Consider the following 14,905-nt stretch of genomic DNA (forward strand, 5'->3'; position numbering starts at 1 on the left):
AGAACTTGTTATTAGTCTATTCAGGGATTCAACTTCTTCCTGGTTTAGTTTTGGGATGGTGTATGTGTCCAGGAATTTATCCATTTCTTCTAGGTTTTGTAGTTTATTTGTGTAGAGGTATTTATAGTATTCTCTGTGACGGTAGTTTGTATTTCTGTGGGGCCAGTGGTGATATCCCCTTTATCATTTCTTTTATTGTGTCTATTTATTCTTCTCTCTTTTCTTCTTCATCAATCTGGCTAGCAGTCTATCTATTTTGTTAATCTTTTAAAAAAACTAGCTCCTGGCTGGGCGTGGTGGCTCACGCCTGTAATCCCAGCACTTCGGGAGGCCAAGGCAGGCAGATCACAAGGTCAAGAGATGGAGACCATCCTGGCTAACATGGTGAAACCCTGTCTCTACTAAAAATACAAAAACAAAATTAGCCAGGCATGGTGGCAGGTGCCTGTAGTCCCAGCTACTCAGGAGGCTAAGGCAGGAGAATGGTGTGAACCCAGGAGGCGGAGCTTGCAGCGAGCCGAGATCACGCCACTGTACTCCAGCCTAGGTGACAGAGTGAGAGTCTCTCAAAAAAACAAAACAAAACAAAACAAAACAAACAAACACACACACACACAAAACCAGCTCCTGGATTCATTTTGATTTTTTTGAAGGATTTTTTGTGTCTCTATCTCCTTCAGTTCTGCTCTGATCTAAGTTATTTCTTGTCTTCTGCTAGCTTTTGAATTTGTTTGCTCTTGGTTCTCTAGTTCTTTAAATTGTGATGTTAGGGTGTCAATTTTAGATCTTTCCCACGTTCTCCTGTGGGCATTTAGTGGTATAAATTTCCCTCTAAACACTACTTTACCTGTATCCCAGGGATTCTGGTATGTTGTGTCTTTGTTCTCATTGGCTTCAAATAACTCATTTATTTCTGCCTTAATTATTTACCCAGTAGTCATTCAGGAGCAGGTTGTTCAGTTTCCATGTAGTTGTGTGGTTGTGAGTGAGTTTCTTAATCCTGAGTTCTGATTTGATTGCACCATGGTCTGAGAGACTGTTATGATTTCTGTTCTTTTGCATTTGCTGAGGAGTGTTTTACTTCCAATTATGTGGTCAAATGTAGAGTAAGTGTGATGTGGTACTGAGAAGAATGCATATTCTGTTGATTTGGGGCAGAGAGTTCTGTAGATGTCTATTAGGTCTGCTTGGTCCAGAGCTGGGTTGAAGTCCTGAATATCCTTGTTAATTTTTTGTCTTGTTGATCTGTCTAATATGGTGGGGTGTTAAACTCTCCCACTATTATTGTGTGGGAGTCCAAGTCTCTTTTTAGGTCTCTAAGAACTTGCTTTATGAATCTGGGTGCTTCTATATTGGGCACACATATATTTAGGATAGTTAGCTCTTCTTGTTGCATTGATCCCTTTACCATTATGTAATGCCCTTCTTTGTCTCTTTCAATCTTTGTTGGTTTAAAGTCTGTTTTATCAGAGACTAGGATTGCAACCTCTGCTTTTTTTTTTCTGTTTGCTTGGTAAATATTCCTCCATCCCTTTATTTTGAGCCTATGTGTGTGTTTGCACATGAGATGGGTCTCCTGAATATACCACACCAATGGGTGTTGACTCTTTATCCAATGTGCCAGTCTGTTTCTTTTAATTGGGGCATTTAGCCCGCTTACATTTAAGGTTAATATTGTTATGTGTGAATTTGATCCTGTCATTACGATTCTAGCTGGTTATTCGGCTGTTAGTTGATGCAGTTTCTTCGTAGTGTCGATGATCTTTACAATCTGGTATGTTTTTGCAGTGGCTGATATTAGTTGTTTCTTTCCACGTTTAGTGCTTCCTTCAGGAGCTCTAGTAAGGCAGGCCTGGTGGTGACAAAATCTCTCACCATTTGCTTGTCTGTAAAGGATTTTATTTATCCTTCACTTATGAAGCTTAGCTTGGCTGGATATAAAATTCTAGGTTGAAAATTCTTTCCTTTAAGAATGTTGTATATTGGTCCCTACTCTCTTCTGGCTTGGAGGGTTTCTGCAGAGAGATCTGCTGTCAGTTCAAGGGGCTTCCCTTTGTGGTTAACCCGACCTTTCTCTCTGGCTGCCCTTAACATTTTTTCCTTCATTTCAACCGTGATGAATCTGATGATTATGTGTCTTGGGGTTGCTTTTCTCAAGGAGTATCTTTGTGGTGTTCTCTGTATTTCCTGAATTTGAATGTTGGCCTGTCTTGCTAGGTTGGGGAAGTTCTCCTGGATAATATCCTGAAGACTGTTTTCCAACTTGGTTCCATTCTCCCCATCACTTTCAGGTACACCAATCAAACGTGTAGGTTTGGTCTTTTCACGTAGTCCATATTTCTTGAAGGCTTTGTTCTCTCCTTTTCATTCTTTTTCTCTAATCTTGTCTTCACGCTTTATTTCATTAAGTTGCTCTTCAATCTCTGACATCCTTTCTTCCACTTGATCAATTTGGCTATTGATACTTCTGTATGCTTCACGAAGTTCTTGTGCTGTGTTTTTCAGCTCCATCAGGTCATTTATGTTCTTCTCTACACTGGTTATTCTAGTTAGCAATTCGTCTAACCTTTTTTCAAGGTTCTTAGTTTCCTTGCATTGGGTTAGAACATGCTCCTTTAGCTTGGAGGAGTTTATTACCTACCTTCTGAAGCCTACTTCTGTCAATTTGTGAAACTCATTCTCGGTCCAGTGTTGTTCCCTTGCTGGCAAGGAGTTGTAATCCTTTGGAGGAGAAGAGGCATTCTGGTTTTTGGAATTTTCAGCCCTTTTGCACTGGTTTTTCCTCATATTCATGGGTTTATCTGCCTTTGACCTTTGATCGTTGATGCTGGTGACCTTCGGATAGGGTTTTTGTGTGGATGCCCTTTTTGTTGATGTTGATGCTATTCCTTTCTGTTTGTTGGTTTTCCTTCTAATAGTCAGGGCCATCTGCTGCAGGTCTGCTGGAGTTTGCTGAAGTTCAACTCCAGACTCTGTTTGCCTGGGTATCACCAGCAGAGGCTGCAGAACAGCAAAGATTGCTGCCTATTCCTTCCTCTGGAAGCTTCGTCCCAGAGGGGCACCTGCCAGATGCCAGCCAGATGGAGCTCTCCTGTATGGGGTGTCTGTTGACGCCTGTTGGGAGGTATCTCCCAGTCAGGAGGCACAGGGGTTAGGGGCCCACTTGAGAAGGCAGTCTGTCCCTTAGCAGAGCTCAAGCGCTGTGCTGGGTGATCCACTGCTCTCTTCAGAGCCAGCAGGCAGGAAAGTTTAAGTCTGCTGAAGCTGTGCCCACAGCCACCCCTTCCCATGGTTGCTCTGTCCCAGGGAGACAGGAGTTTTATCTATAAGCTCCTGACTGGGGTTGCTGCGTTTCTTTCAGAGATGCCCTGCCCAGAGAGGAGGAATCTACAGAGACAGTCTGGCTACAGCGGCCATGCCGAACCACAGTGGGCTCTACCCAGTTGGAACTTCCCAGCAGCTTTGTTTACACTGTAAGCCAGTTACATTAACAATAGTATTTATGTCCCATTTTTAGCCTCTGAGGTTTTTAAAAGAACGTTTATTAGGAACTCCTAAGAATGAAGGCAATAACCTTATGTACCAAGCAATTAATCCAGTGGCCTCTACTATACACATCATCTCATTAGACTTCCTAAGAGAATATGGGTATATGTTTATTTTCAGCTCTTTGGAGAGCATGAGCCAAAGCTTCCCTGAATACTAATATATGGAGAAAGAGAAAATGCAAAGCAGATGAGAAAGATAATCAAGTCTTAAGCAAAAGTAAATGAAGTGTTACTCTCCCCTCCCCAACAGAAAATACCTATTTATTTAGAAATGAGGGTAAGTGGCCGGGCGCGGTGGCTCACGCCTGTAATCCCAGCACTTTGGGAGGCCAAGGTGGGCGTATCACGACGTCAGGAGATCGAGACCATCCTGGCGAACACAGTGAAACCCCGCCTCTACTGAAAATACAAAAAAATTAGCCGGGCATGGTGGCTGGTGCCTGTAGTCCCAGCTTCTAGGGAGGTTGAGGCAGGAGAATGGCGTTAACCTGGGAGGCGGCGGAGCTTGCAGTGAGTGGAGATCGTGCCACTGCACTCCAGCCTGGGTGACAGAGCGAGACTCCGTCTCAAAAAAAAAAAAAAAGAAATGAGGGTAAGTAATGTTTTTGTTTGTTTCCAGTGGTTTTATAGGATAAAAATATGCCTCCATTATTTACAAGGCCCAAGATAGCTGCCCTTTCAAGCACCTGAGATATCTATAAAATTTCATAGCAATATGGAATTTTGAAGAGTATTTTGATTACATATTAAAAAAGACTTTAATTTCTTAAATATATTAACTAAAAGAATACAAGTATCTACATTTGCTTTTTGCCCTTTTTTATTATTATACTTTAAGTTTTAGTGTACACGTGCACAACACACAGGTTTGTTACATATGTATACATGTGCCATGTTGGTGTGCTGTACCCATTAACTCGTCATTTACATTACCTATATCTCCTAATGCTATCCCTTCCTTCGACCCTCTCCCCACAATAGGCCCTGGTGTGTGATGTTCCCCTTCCTGTGTCCAAGTGATCTCATTGTTCAATTCCCACCTATGAGTGAGAACATGTGGTGTTTGGTTTTCTGTTCTTGAGATAGTTTGCTGAGAATGATAGTTTCCAGCTGCATCCATGTCCCTACAAAGGACATGAACTCATCCTTTTATATGGCTGCATAGTATTCCATAGTGTATATGTGCCACATTTTCTTAATCCAGTCTGTCATTGATGGACATTTGGGATGATTCCAAGTCTTTGCTATTGTGAATAGTGCTGCAATAAACATATGTGTGCATGTGTCTTTATAGCAGCATGATTTATAATCCTTTGGGTGTACACCCAGTAATGGGATGGCTGGGTCAAATGGTATTTCTAGTTCTAGATCCTTGAGGAATCGCCATACTGTTTTCCACAATGGTTGAACTAGTTTACAGTCCCACCAACAGTGTAAAAGTGTTCCTATTTCTCCACATCCTCTCCAGCACCTGTTGTTTCCTGATTTTGTAATGATTGCCATTCTAACTGGTGTGAGATGGTATCTCATTGTGGTTTTCATTTGCATTTCTCTGATGGCCAGTAATGATGAGCATTTTTTCACGTGTCTGTTGGCTGTATGAATGTCTTCTTTTGAGAAGTATCTGTTCATATTCTTTGCCCACTTTTTGAGGGGGTTGTTTTTTTCTTTTAAATTTGTTTGAGTTCTTTGTAGGTTCTGGATATTAGCCCTTTGTCAGATGAGTACATTGCAAAAATTTTTCTCCCATTCTGTAGGTTGCCTGTTCACTCTGATGGTAGTTTCTTTTGCTGTGCAGAAGCTCTTTAGTTTAATTAGATCCCATTTGTCAATTTTGGTTTTTGTTGGCGTTGCTTTTGGTGTTTTAGAAATGAAGTCCTTGCCCATGTCTGTGTCCTGAATGGTATTACCTAGGTTTTTTTCTAGGGTTTTTATGGTTTTAGGTCTAACATTTAAGTCTCAGCCATCTGGAATTAATTTTCATATAAGGAGTAAGGAAAGGATCCAGTTTCAGCTTTCTACTTATGGCTAGCCAATTTTCCCAGTACCATTTATTAAATAGGGAATCCTTTCCCTGTTTCTTGTTTTTGTCAGGTTTGTAAAGACCAGATGGTTGTAGATATGTGGTATTATTTCTGAGGGCTCTGTTCTGTTCCATTGGTCTATATCTCTGTTTTGATACCAGTACCATGCTGTTTTGCTTACTGTAGCCTTGCAGTATAGCTTGAAGTCAGGTAGCGTGATGCCTCCAGCTTTGTTCTTTGGCTAAGGATTGTCTTGGCAATGTGGGGTCTTTTTTGGTTCCATATGAACTTTAAAGTAGTTTTTTCCAATTCTGTGAAGAAAGTCATTGGTAGCTTAATGGGGATGGCATTGAATCTATAAATTACCTTGAGCAGTATGGCCATTTTCACAATAGTGATTCTTCCTATCCATGAGCATGGTATGTTCTTCATTTGTTTGTGTCCTCTTTTATTTCACTGAGCAGTGGTTTGTAGTTCTCCTTGAAGAGGTCCTTTACTTCCCTTGTAAGTTGGATTCCTAGGTATTTTATTCTCTTTGAAGCTATTGTGAATGGGAGTTCATTCATGATTTGGCTCTCTGTTTGTCTGTTACTGGTGTATAAGAATGCTTGTGATTTTTGCACATTAATTTTGTATCCTAAGACTTTGCTGAAGTTGCTTATCAGCTTACGGAGATCTTGGGTTGAGACAATGGGTTTTCTAAATATATAATCATGTCATCAGCAAACAGGGACAATTTGACTTCTTCTTTTCCTAACTGAATACTCTTTATTTCTTTCTCTTGCCTGATTGCCCTGGCCAGAACTTCCAACACTATATTGAATAGGAGTGGTGAGAGAGGGCATCCCTGTCTTTTGCCAGTTTTCAAAGGGAATGCTTCCAGTTTCCGCCCATTCGGTATGCTATTGGCTGTGGGTTTGTCATAAATAGCTCTTATTATTTTGAGATATGTTCCATCAATACCGAATTTATTGAGAGTTTTTAGCATGAAGGGCGTTGAATTTTGTCAAAGGCCTTTTCTGCATCTATTGAGATAATCATGTGGTTTTTGTCTTGGGTCTGATTATATTCTGGATTACGTTTACTGATTTCCATATGTTGAACCAGCCTTGCATCCCAGGGATGAAGCCCACTTGATCATGGTGGATAAGCTTTTTGATGTTCTGCTGGATTCAGTTTGCCAGTATTTTATTGAAGATTTTTGCATCAATGTTCATCAGGGATATTGGTCTAAAATTCTTTTTGTTGTATCTCTGCCAGGCTTTGGTATCAGGATGATGTTGGCCTCATAAAATGAGTTAGGGAGGATTCCTTCTTTTTCTATTGATTGGAATAGCAGAAGGAATGGTACTAGCTCCTTCTTGTACCTCTGGTAGAATTCGGCTGTGAATCTGTCTGTCTGGTCCTGGACTTTATTTGGTTGGTAGGCTATTAATTATTGCCTCAATTTCAGAGCCTGCTATTGGTCTATTCAGGGATTCAACTTCTTCCTGGCTTAGTCTTGGGAGACTGTAAGTGTCCAGGAAATTATCCATTTCTTCTAGGTTTTCTAGTTTATTTGCACAGAGGTGTTTATAGTATTCTCTGATGGTAGTTTGTATTTCTGTGGGATTGGTGGTGATATCCACTTTATCATTTTTTATTGCATCTATTTGATTCTTCTCTCTTTTCTTAATTGTCTTGTTAAAAGTCTACCAATTTTGTTGATCTTTTCAAAAAACCAGCTCCTGGATTCACTGATTTTTTTGAAGGGTTTTTTGTGTCTCTACCTCCTTCAGTTCTGCTCTGATCTCAGTTATTTCTTGCCTTCTGCTAACTTTTGAATGTATTTGCTCTTGCTTCTCTAGTTCTTTTAATTGTGATGTTAGGGTGTCAATTTTAGATCTTTCCTGCTTTCTCTTGTGGGCATTTAGTGCTATAAATTTCCCTCTACACATTGCTTTAAATGTGTCCCAGAGATTCTGGTATGTTGTATCTTTGTTCTCATTGGTTTCAAAGAACATCTTTATTTCTGCCTTCATTTTGTTATGTACCCAGTAGCCATTCAGGAGCAGGCTGGTCAGTTTCCAAGCAGTTGAGCAATTTTGATTGAGTTTCTTAGTCCTTAGTTCTAGTTTGATTGCACTGTGGTCTGAGAGACAGTTTGTTATAATTTCTGTTTTTTTACATTTGCTGAGGAGTGCTTTACCTCCAATTATGTGCTCAATTTTGGAATAAGTGTGATATGGTGCTGGGAAGAATGTATATTCTGTTGATTTGGGGTGGAGAGTTCTGTAGATGTCTTTTAGGGCCCCTTGGTGCAGAGTTGAGTTCAATTCCTGGATATCCTTGTTAACTTTCTGTCTCGTTGATCTGTCTAATGTTAACAGTGGGGTGTTAAAGTCTCCCATTATTATTGCATGGGAGTCTAAGTCTCTTTGTAAGTCTCTAAGGACCTGCTTTATGAATCTGGGTGCTCCTGTATTGGGTGCTTATATATTTAGGATAGTTAGCTCTTCTTGTTGCATTGATCCCTTTACCATGATGTAATGGCCTTCTTTGTCTCTTTTGATCTTTGTTGGTTTAAAGTCTGTTTTATCAGAGACTAGGATTGCAACCCCTGCTTTTTTTTTGTTCTCCATTTGCTGGTCGATCTTCCTCCATCCCTTTATTTTGAGCCTATGTGTGTGTTTGCACATGAGATGGGTCTCCTGAATACAGCACACTGATGGGTCTGACTCTTTATCCAATTTGCCAGTCTGTGCCTTTTAATTGGACCATTTAGCCCATTTACATTTAAGGTTAATATTGTTATGTGTGAACTTGATCCTGTCATTATGATGTTAGCTGGTTATTCTGCTCATTAGTTGATGCAGTTTCTTCCTAGCATCGATGGTCTTTACATTTTGGCATGCTTTTGCAGTGGCTGGTACCAGTTATTCCTTTTGATGTTTACTGCATCCCTTATGCAGCCTTGCTGCTGCCTTGCAGTTAGATCTCAGACTGCGGTGCTCTCAAGGAAGGAGGCTCCGTGGGCATGGTACCCTCCAGGCCAGGTGTGAGATTAAATCTCCTGGTGTGCCATTTGCTAAGACCCTCGGTAAAGTGCAATATTAGGGTGGGAGTACCCAATTTTCCAGGTGTTGTGTGGCTCAGTTTCCCTTGGCTAGGGAAAAGAATTCCCTTGCCCCTTGAGCTTCCCAGGTGAGGTGATGCCTCGCCCTGTTTCAGCTCTCGCTGGTCGGGCTGCACCTGCTGATCAGCACCAACTGTCCGACATGCCCCAGTGAGATGAACCTGCTATCTCAGTTGAAAATGCAGAAATCACCCGTCTTCTGTGTTGCTCACGCTGGGAGCTGGAGGCTTGAGCTGTTCCTATTTGGCCATCTTGGGCACCCCCCGTCTCTACTACTTTTTGCTTTTTTAAACAACAAAAAAATTCTCCTTCATCACCTTCCTAACGAAAATATATCCATATTATGAGGATTTTGCACCGCCATAAGGAAACTATATATAAAAGACTGAATTTCTGACATAAATTAGAGATGATTGTGTTACAAAGCAACTTACTAATGGGTTCTTTAAATATGGAATTAATTCCAGTGTGATTAATTTTACAAAGGTTTGGTTTATAAAAAGATTTATTTCAGGTACTATTATATAAACGAGGTAAAGATTAAATAAATAAAACCATGTCCATCTTTCTGGATATTTTCCTATCAAATCATATAGTTGACGTCAATACAGTATTATCAACATTTTGGATTATAGTAACAGCTCTTAAAGTTTAAATAACAATAAAGATATGCATATTTCTATTTCAGGGTAGGACATTTTTAAGATAATACTTATCCTACCTTATAGTATTATATTTTATCAAAATACCAATGCAGAAGTTTATATTCATTTAATGATATGATTTAATAACTTTTTTCTATTTTAATATTTAATGACACACAACCATGCTTCTGAGGCAGTAAATAAATGTATTCTGCCAGCCACAGTGGCTCATGCCTGTAATCCCAGCACTTTGGAAGGCTGAGATGGGTGGATCACTTGAGGTCAAGAGATCAAGACCAGCCTGACCAACATGGTGAAACCCCGTCTCTACCAAAAATAGAAAAATTAGCTGGGCATGGTGGCACATGACTCTAATCTCAGTTACTCGAGAGGCTGAGGCAGGAGAATCACTTGAGCCTGGGAGGCAAAGGTTGCAGTAAGCCTAGATTGCACCACTGCACTCCAGCCTGGGTGACAGGGCGAGACTCCATCTCAAAAAAAAAAAAAAAAAAAAAAAAAAAAAGTCCTCTGAATTGAACACAAAAGGTACTTTTTTTTAGTGTTACCAGTTTTTATTAAATTCTCTCTTTAGTTTAAATTGTAAGTTCTCCTCCACAGTATTTGTGTATTTTTCTTTCTTTACTGTATCTTATTTGCATTTATTGAACTTTTTAGATATATTTATCTTTGCAACTCATCTGTTTTTAGGTCCCTACCAGAAAAATGTGTTGAGTCGTTGGCATACTGACATTTGTGCACCACAGTGAGTTTCAGTGGGTTGTATTCCATAACAAGACAGCCACAGAATAGACGGAGTCAGCAAGTACCTCGTACAATGTCTTCCTATCAGAGTATCAGATAAGAATCAATAATAGAACCAAAGGTTGTTAAACAATGCAAATTTCAATTTGGACTTCAAGGAGTAATCAGGACAAAATATCTACTTTTGCTTGCAACATTTTCTGCTCCTGGCATTCTAAAATAATAGCTGAAAAGACAATGTACATGTGAAACAGATAATGGCTTATTGGAAACAATAATGGTTTATATGGATTTCTGAAAACACAAATCATGTCACTTCAACCAAATAATGGCATTTTTGGAGATTTTTTCACCTACCTGCATGACAGTTCTCATTATATCTCTCCATGTCTTATCCACAGCTGTAAATCGTCTCCCTTCCTCAGGCATCTGAGACATAATGTCTGGAGAACTGAAAATGGGCTCCAGATACAGCCACGTGGCTTGGACCTTGAGCCATTCATCCAGAATCTCCTGAAGCAGTAGGAGCTTGCCCTCCCATTCTCTGAGAAGCAAAACACAGTGGCTCTTACTGACAGCAAACCAAGCAAATGTTTCAAATGACAAAATTCAAAACCACAACTAGACTGTCAATCTTGTATATAATGTTATACAACTGTATATAACCTTGTATATAATGTATATAATATTCCAATTTCCATTCATCTAGTTGCATTTAAAGATAAATCACTAGATTTGTTCTATAAAATATGTTTAAAGATAATAATATAACACTTATGCTTATACAGATATACATGTTAAGATATACTTATCTACTGTTGGGCTGGTTTCTGTATACAGAAATAAACCTTTCTGCTATCTAGTTATTTCTATCATAGAAATAAACCTTTCTGCTATCTAGTTCCATGACTAGAGAGTACAAATTGAAAAATGAGATTTTATTGACAGTAAAGGTATTCCTAATCAAGGATACTCTGAGCTTCTGAGGAAAGATGGTTACATCCAATACTCCTTTCCTTCAACGCTCTTTTTTCCCCCTTAATTTGGGCCCCTTATTTCTAGAATAAAGCCTTTATTTCTAAAATATAGTTGACCTTTCAACAACACAGGTTTCAACTGTGTAGGTCCACTTTTACACGGATTTTTTTCAATAAAGGTTACATGGACTTTGCCTGATTCTCCTGTCTCCCCTTCCACCCTCTCCACCTCTTCTGCTTCTGCCATCCCTGAGACAACAAGACCAATCCCTCCTCTTCCTCCTCCTCCTCCTCCTCAGTATACTCAACATGAAGATGACGAGGATGAAGATCTTCATGATGACCCACTGCCACTTAATGAATAGTAAATATATTTTTCTCATGATTTTCTTAACAACATTTCCTTTTCTCCAGCTTACTTTAAGAATATAGTATATAATACATGTAACATTCAAAGTATGCATTATGTTATTTGTAAGGTTTCTGGTTAACAGTAGGCTATTTGTAGTTAAGGTTTTGAGGAGTCAAAAGTTATATGCAGATTTTCAACTGCATGGGGATTCAGCACCCCTAAAACCCTAAATTGTTCAAGGGTCAACTGTATTTCAATTTATAAAATGTAACTGGCATTTAAAGAAAAATCTACATACTCCAAAATAGTGTAGCATTCATGAGAAGGTGGAATATTTAAATTTACAATAGGTTATCAGTTCGTTTCTAAATATAGAGAATACACATAATGATTTAATTTCCTCAAGAATAAATATAATTACTCCATAAACTAATAATTTTACAAGCACAGTTCTGAGGTCTCTATGTGTTTACTCCATCATCATGTCAACTCTATGAGGTAGGGTCATGGTAACATCTGTTTATCAATGGAGAGACTAAGGCACATAGAGGCAACTGCCAGGCTCAAGTTTAGCCAGAAAATAAACAATAGAGCCAAGATTTGAACTCAGACATTTGTAATTACTCTGCTATCAGAGATAACATAGTCATAAGGAAGAATGATTTATTAATAGCAACAGAACTTCGCTTGAATCCAGGAGGTGGAGGTTGCAGGGAGCTGAGATCGTGCCACTGCACTCCAGCCTGGGCAACAGAGCAAGACTCCATCTCAAATTAATTAATTAATTTAATTAAATAGCAACAGAACTTAGATGTGGCGTAGTCTTACGTATATTAACATATTACTCATCATTTAAGCAGTGTTCTGTGATTTTAGATCTTTAAAACAAACAAATGTTAATGAGTTTGCCAACTAACCAGGGATTTTCAGATGTCTTTCTAAAATATTTTTATTTCAATGCTTATCAGTGAATTTGTTTAACTTCTTTGCACAAAAAAAACCTGAATGCTTCTGTTTTCTTTTGTTGTTCTTCCTCTTTTTCTATCTAATTTTTGTCTGATTCAGAAAATTTCCAAGTAGGTAATGATATCATGCATAGTCCCTTAAAATGGAATCTAGATGTACCACTTTCAGAGTAGTTCAAAAATTCTTGTCTTAATGTGCATTCTGGAGCAAGCTGGCAGGAGGCAGAATGACCAGAGAATGAGCCAAGGCCAGTCAGAACATGCCCAAGCATATGACAACACCTAAGTCACCATAGGCAGATACTACCAAGCTGTTAGCATTCCCTTGCCATGAAAATCCACTGAAGACAGTAGTCTGATTTTGATGGGCTCTGTTTTTTAAAGGTAATATATAGCCTGCTTAATGTAAATTACAAAAACTGGAAACATTGACAGCTAGGCTTACTTTAATTGTCTGTGTATGATGCTTAAAAGTCCCAAACTAAAATTATAGTTTCATTCTTTTTCACTTATTTGCCATCCTTCATGCATATAAGTAGAAATTACAATAGATATTCAGCAATCCTCTATGACAAGCTAATATATTTTAAAAATAAAATTATCTTTAGTTCACAGATACAAAATTATTTTTTGAGAGTTAAAAAATAAGATCATATTGTAGGCAATAAAAACAAGTATCTGGATGTTGACTGTCCACTGTCTTTGTTATGAGTATAGAAGTTAATAAACCATTAAGATGATAGCAAAGAATGAGCAATCTTCCAATAGCAATGAAGCCATTGATTATATCTTTAAATATTTAAAGATGTTAAATATTTAGTATTAAATGCTAAGTATGAAATGCAGAATCAATTCTCAAAAGAAATAAAATATTAAGCATGAGATATTAAGTGTGAAATAATTCTCAAAGGAGCTTTACATTAAATACAAGTGATTTTGGTAACAGAGCATAAACATTGCCATATAAATGTCACTTTACCTCATTTGTTTTTCATAAGGCTTAATGAAAGGAGATCCTCGCATAGTTTGTGTTTTAACAATATGGTCATCCAACAACATCTGAATGTCATCAACTGATGCCAAAATAAATGTCCCAGTTTCTCTATAAGAATGGATGACAAATTCCATTGCATCCCATTCAGTAATCATCTTCTCCATCGCCTTTTCAAGAGAATATTCTTTGCTAGCTGCTTCGCTAATACCTTCAAATCTGTCTAGATATGGTTCCAGATTCATGTCTAAAAAGGAGAAGACCGTGGAGTCATCTGATGGCTGCAAAGGGTAACCAACAACGGCAGACATGGCCTCCCAGTGCCTGGGGCGCAAACCAGGATTACAGATCACTTGAATGAGAGGAATGTGCTGCTTGAAATCTTCCACCTTTGATCTTACTTTTTTTGTCATTGCCAATGCATATGGAGAATCATGAAAGGTTTTCTCCAGTTTATATAATCCTCTCCAGTAATTTCCAATATCTGCTTCTACTTGGTCTGGATTCACTTTGTGATATGGCCCTTCAGTCCATGTTCTATATTTGCTGCTAAATTCGACAGCAGTTTCGTAAAGACGAAGATAAGGGTTCAAGCCATCTTGGATTTTTTTACGTTGAGGATATACAGATGGTAGCCAACCAAATGCTTCCTCTTCAGCATTAAACTGCTCAATCTGAAAGGACAGGTATTGAATATATTAGTTATTTTGAAAGTGAATGATACTGCAAATTAAGTTTTATTAAGTATCTATTTCAAATGTGAGCCAAAAAAACCTTACTAAACCCTGAAGTTAAACTTCAATAATCTAGAAAAACTGAGCAGCAATCTCATTTTCCTATTTCTTTTTTCAATTGACAAAAATGTATATATTTATGGTACACAACATGTTTCGAGAAAATGTATATATTATGGAATGGGTAAATAAAACCAATTAACATATACTACCTCACACACTTTTTTTGGTAAAGAGAACACTACACAATCTACTCTCTTAGCAATGTTCAAGTATATAATACGTTGCTATTAGCTGTAGTCATCAATTTGTACAATAGATACCTTAAACGTATTCCTCCTAAAATTTTTTATCCTTTGACCAACATCTTCCCCAATCCCCACTGCCCACCAGCCCCACCCCTGTAGGCATCATTCTACTCTCTGCTTCTATGAGTTTGATTTTTTTTAGATCCACTATAACTGAGATACTGTGGTATTTGTCTTTCTCTTCCTAGCATATTTGATGTAAGTGCTCCAGGTTTATCCATGTTGTTACAAATGACAGGATTTCCCGTTTTTTTCCCCTCTGAGGCTGAATAGCATTCCCCTATTTCTATTTTATTACAGTTTTCAGAGAACAATGTCTGGTTATGTTAGTTAAAAGAGTTAATACACATTTACATATATAAAGAAAAAGTTGTCTGTTCAGACACATTGAGGATACAGCATCATTCTTTAGTTAATAAGAACTAAAGTACTTTTTAATATACACAGCATTGTGTTAGGTACTGTGGAAAACAGAAAAAAGTATT

General features: G+C 38.3%; 1 protein-coding gene across 1 annotated transcript in view; it reads right to left on the reverse strand.

The window, feature by feature from the left end:
- DNAH7 (dynein axonemal heavy chain 7) overlaps positions 1-14,905 on the reverse strand; it is a 340,765-nt gene that overhangs the window by 216,172 nt on the left and 109,688 nt on the right. The window contains exons 18-19 of the mRNA XM_015131765.3: positions 13,367-14,052; positions 10,451-10,637 (exon numbers count right to left, since the gene is read on the reverse strand). Coding sequence (XP_014987251.2) covers positions 10,451-10,637; positions 13,367-14,052 — 873 coding nt within the window. The remainder of the gene's footprint in view (positions 1-10,450; positions 10,638-13,366; positions 14,053-14,905) is intronic.

This window comes from Macaca mulatta, chromosome 12 (genome assembly GCF_049350105.2).
Source record: "Macaca mulatta isolate MMU2019108-1 chromosome 12, T2T-MMU8v2.0, whole genome shotgun sequence".
NCBI lineage: Eukaryota > Metazoa > Chordata > Mammalia > Primates > Cercopithecidae > Macaca > Macaca mulatta.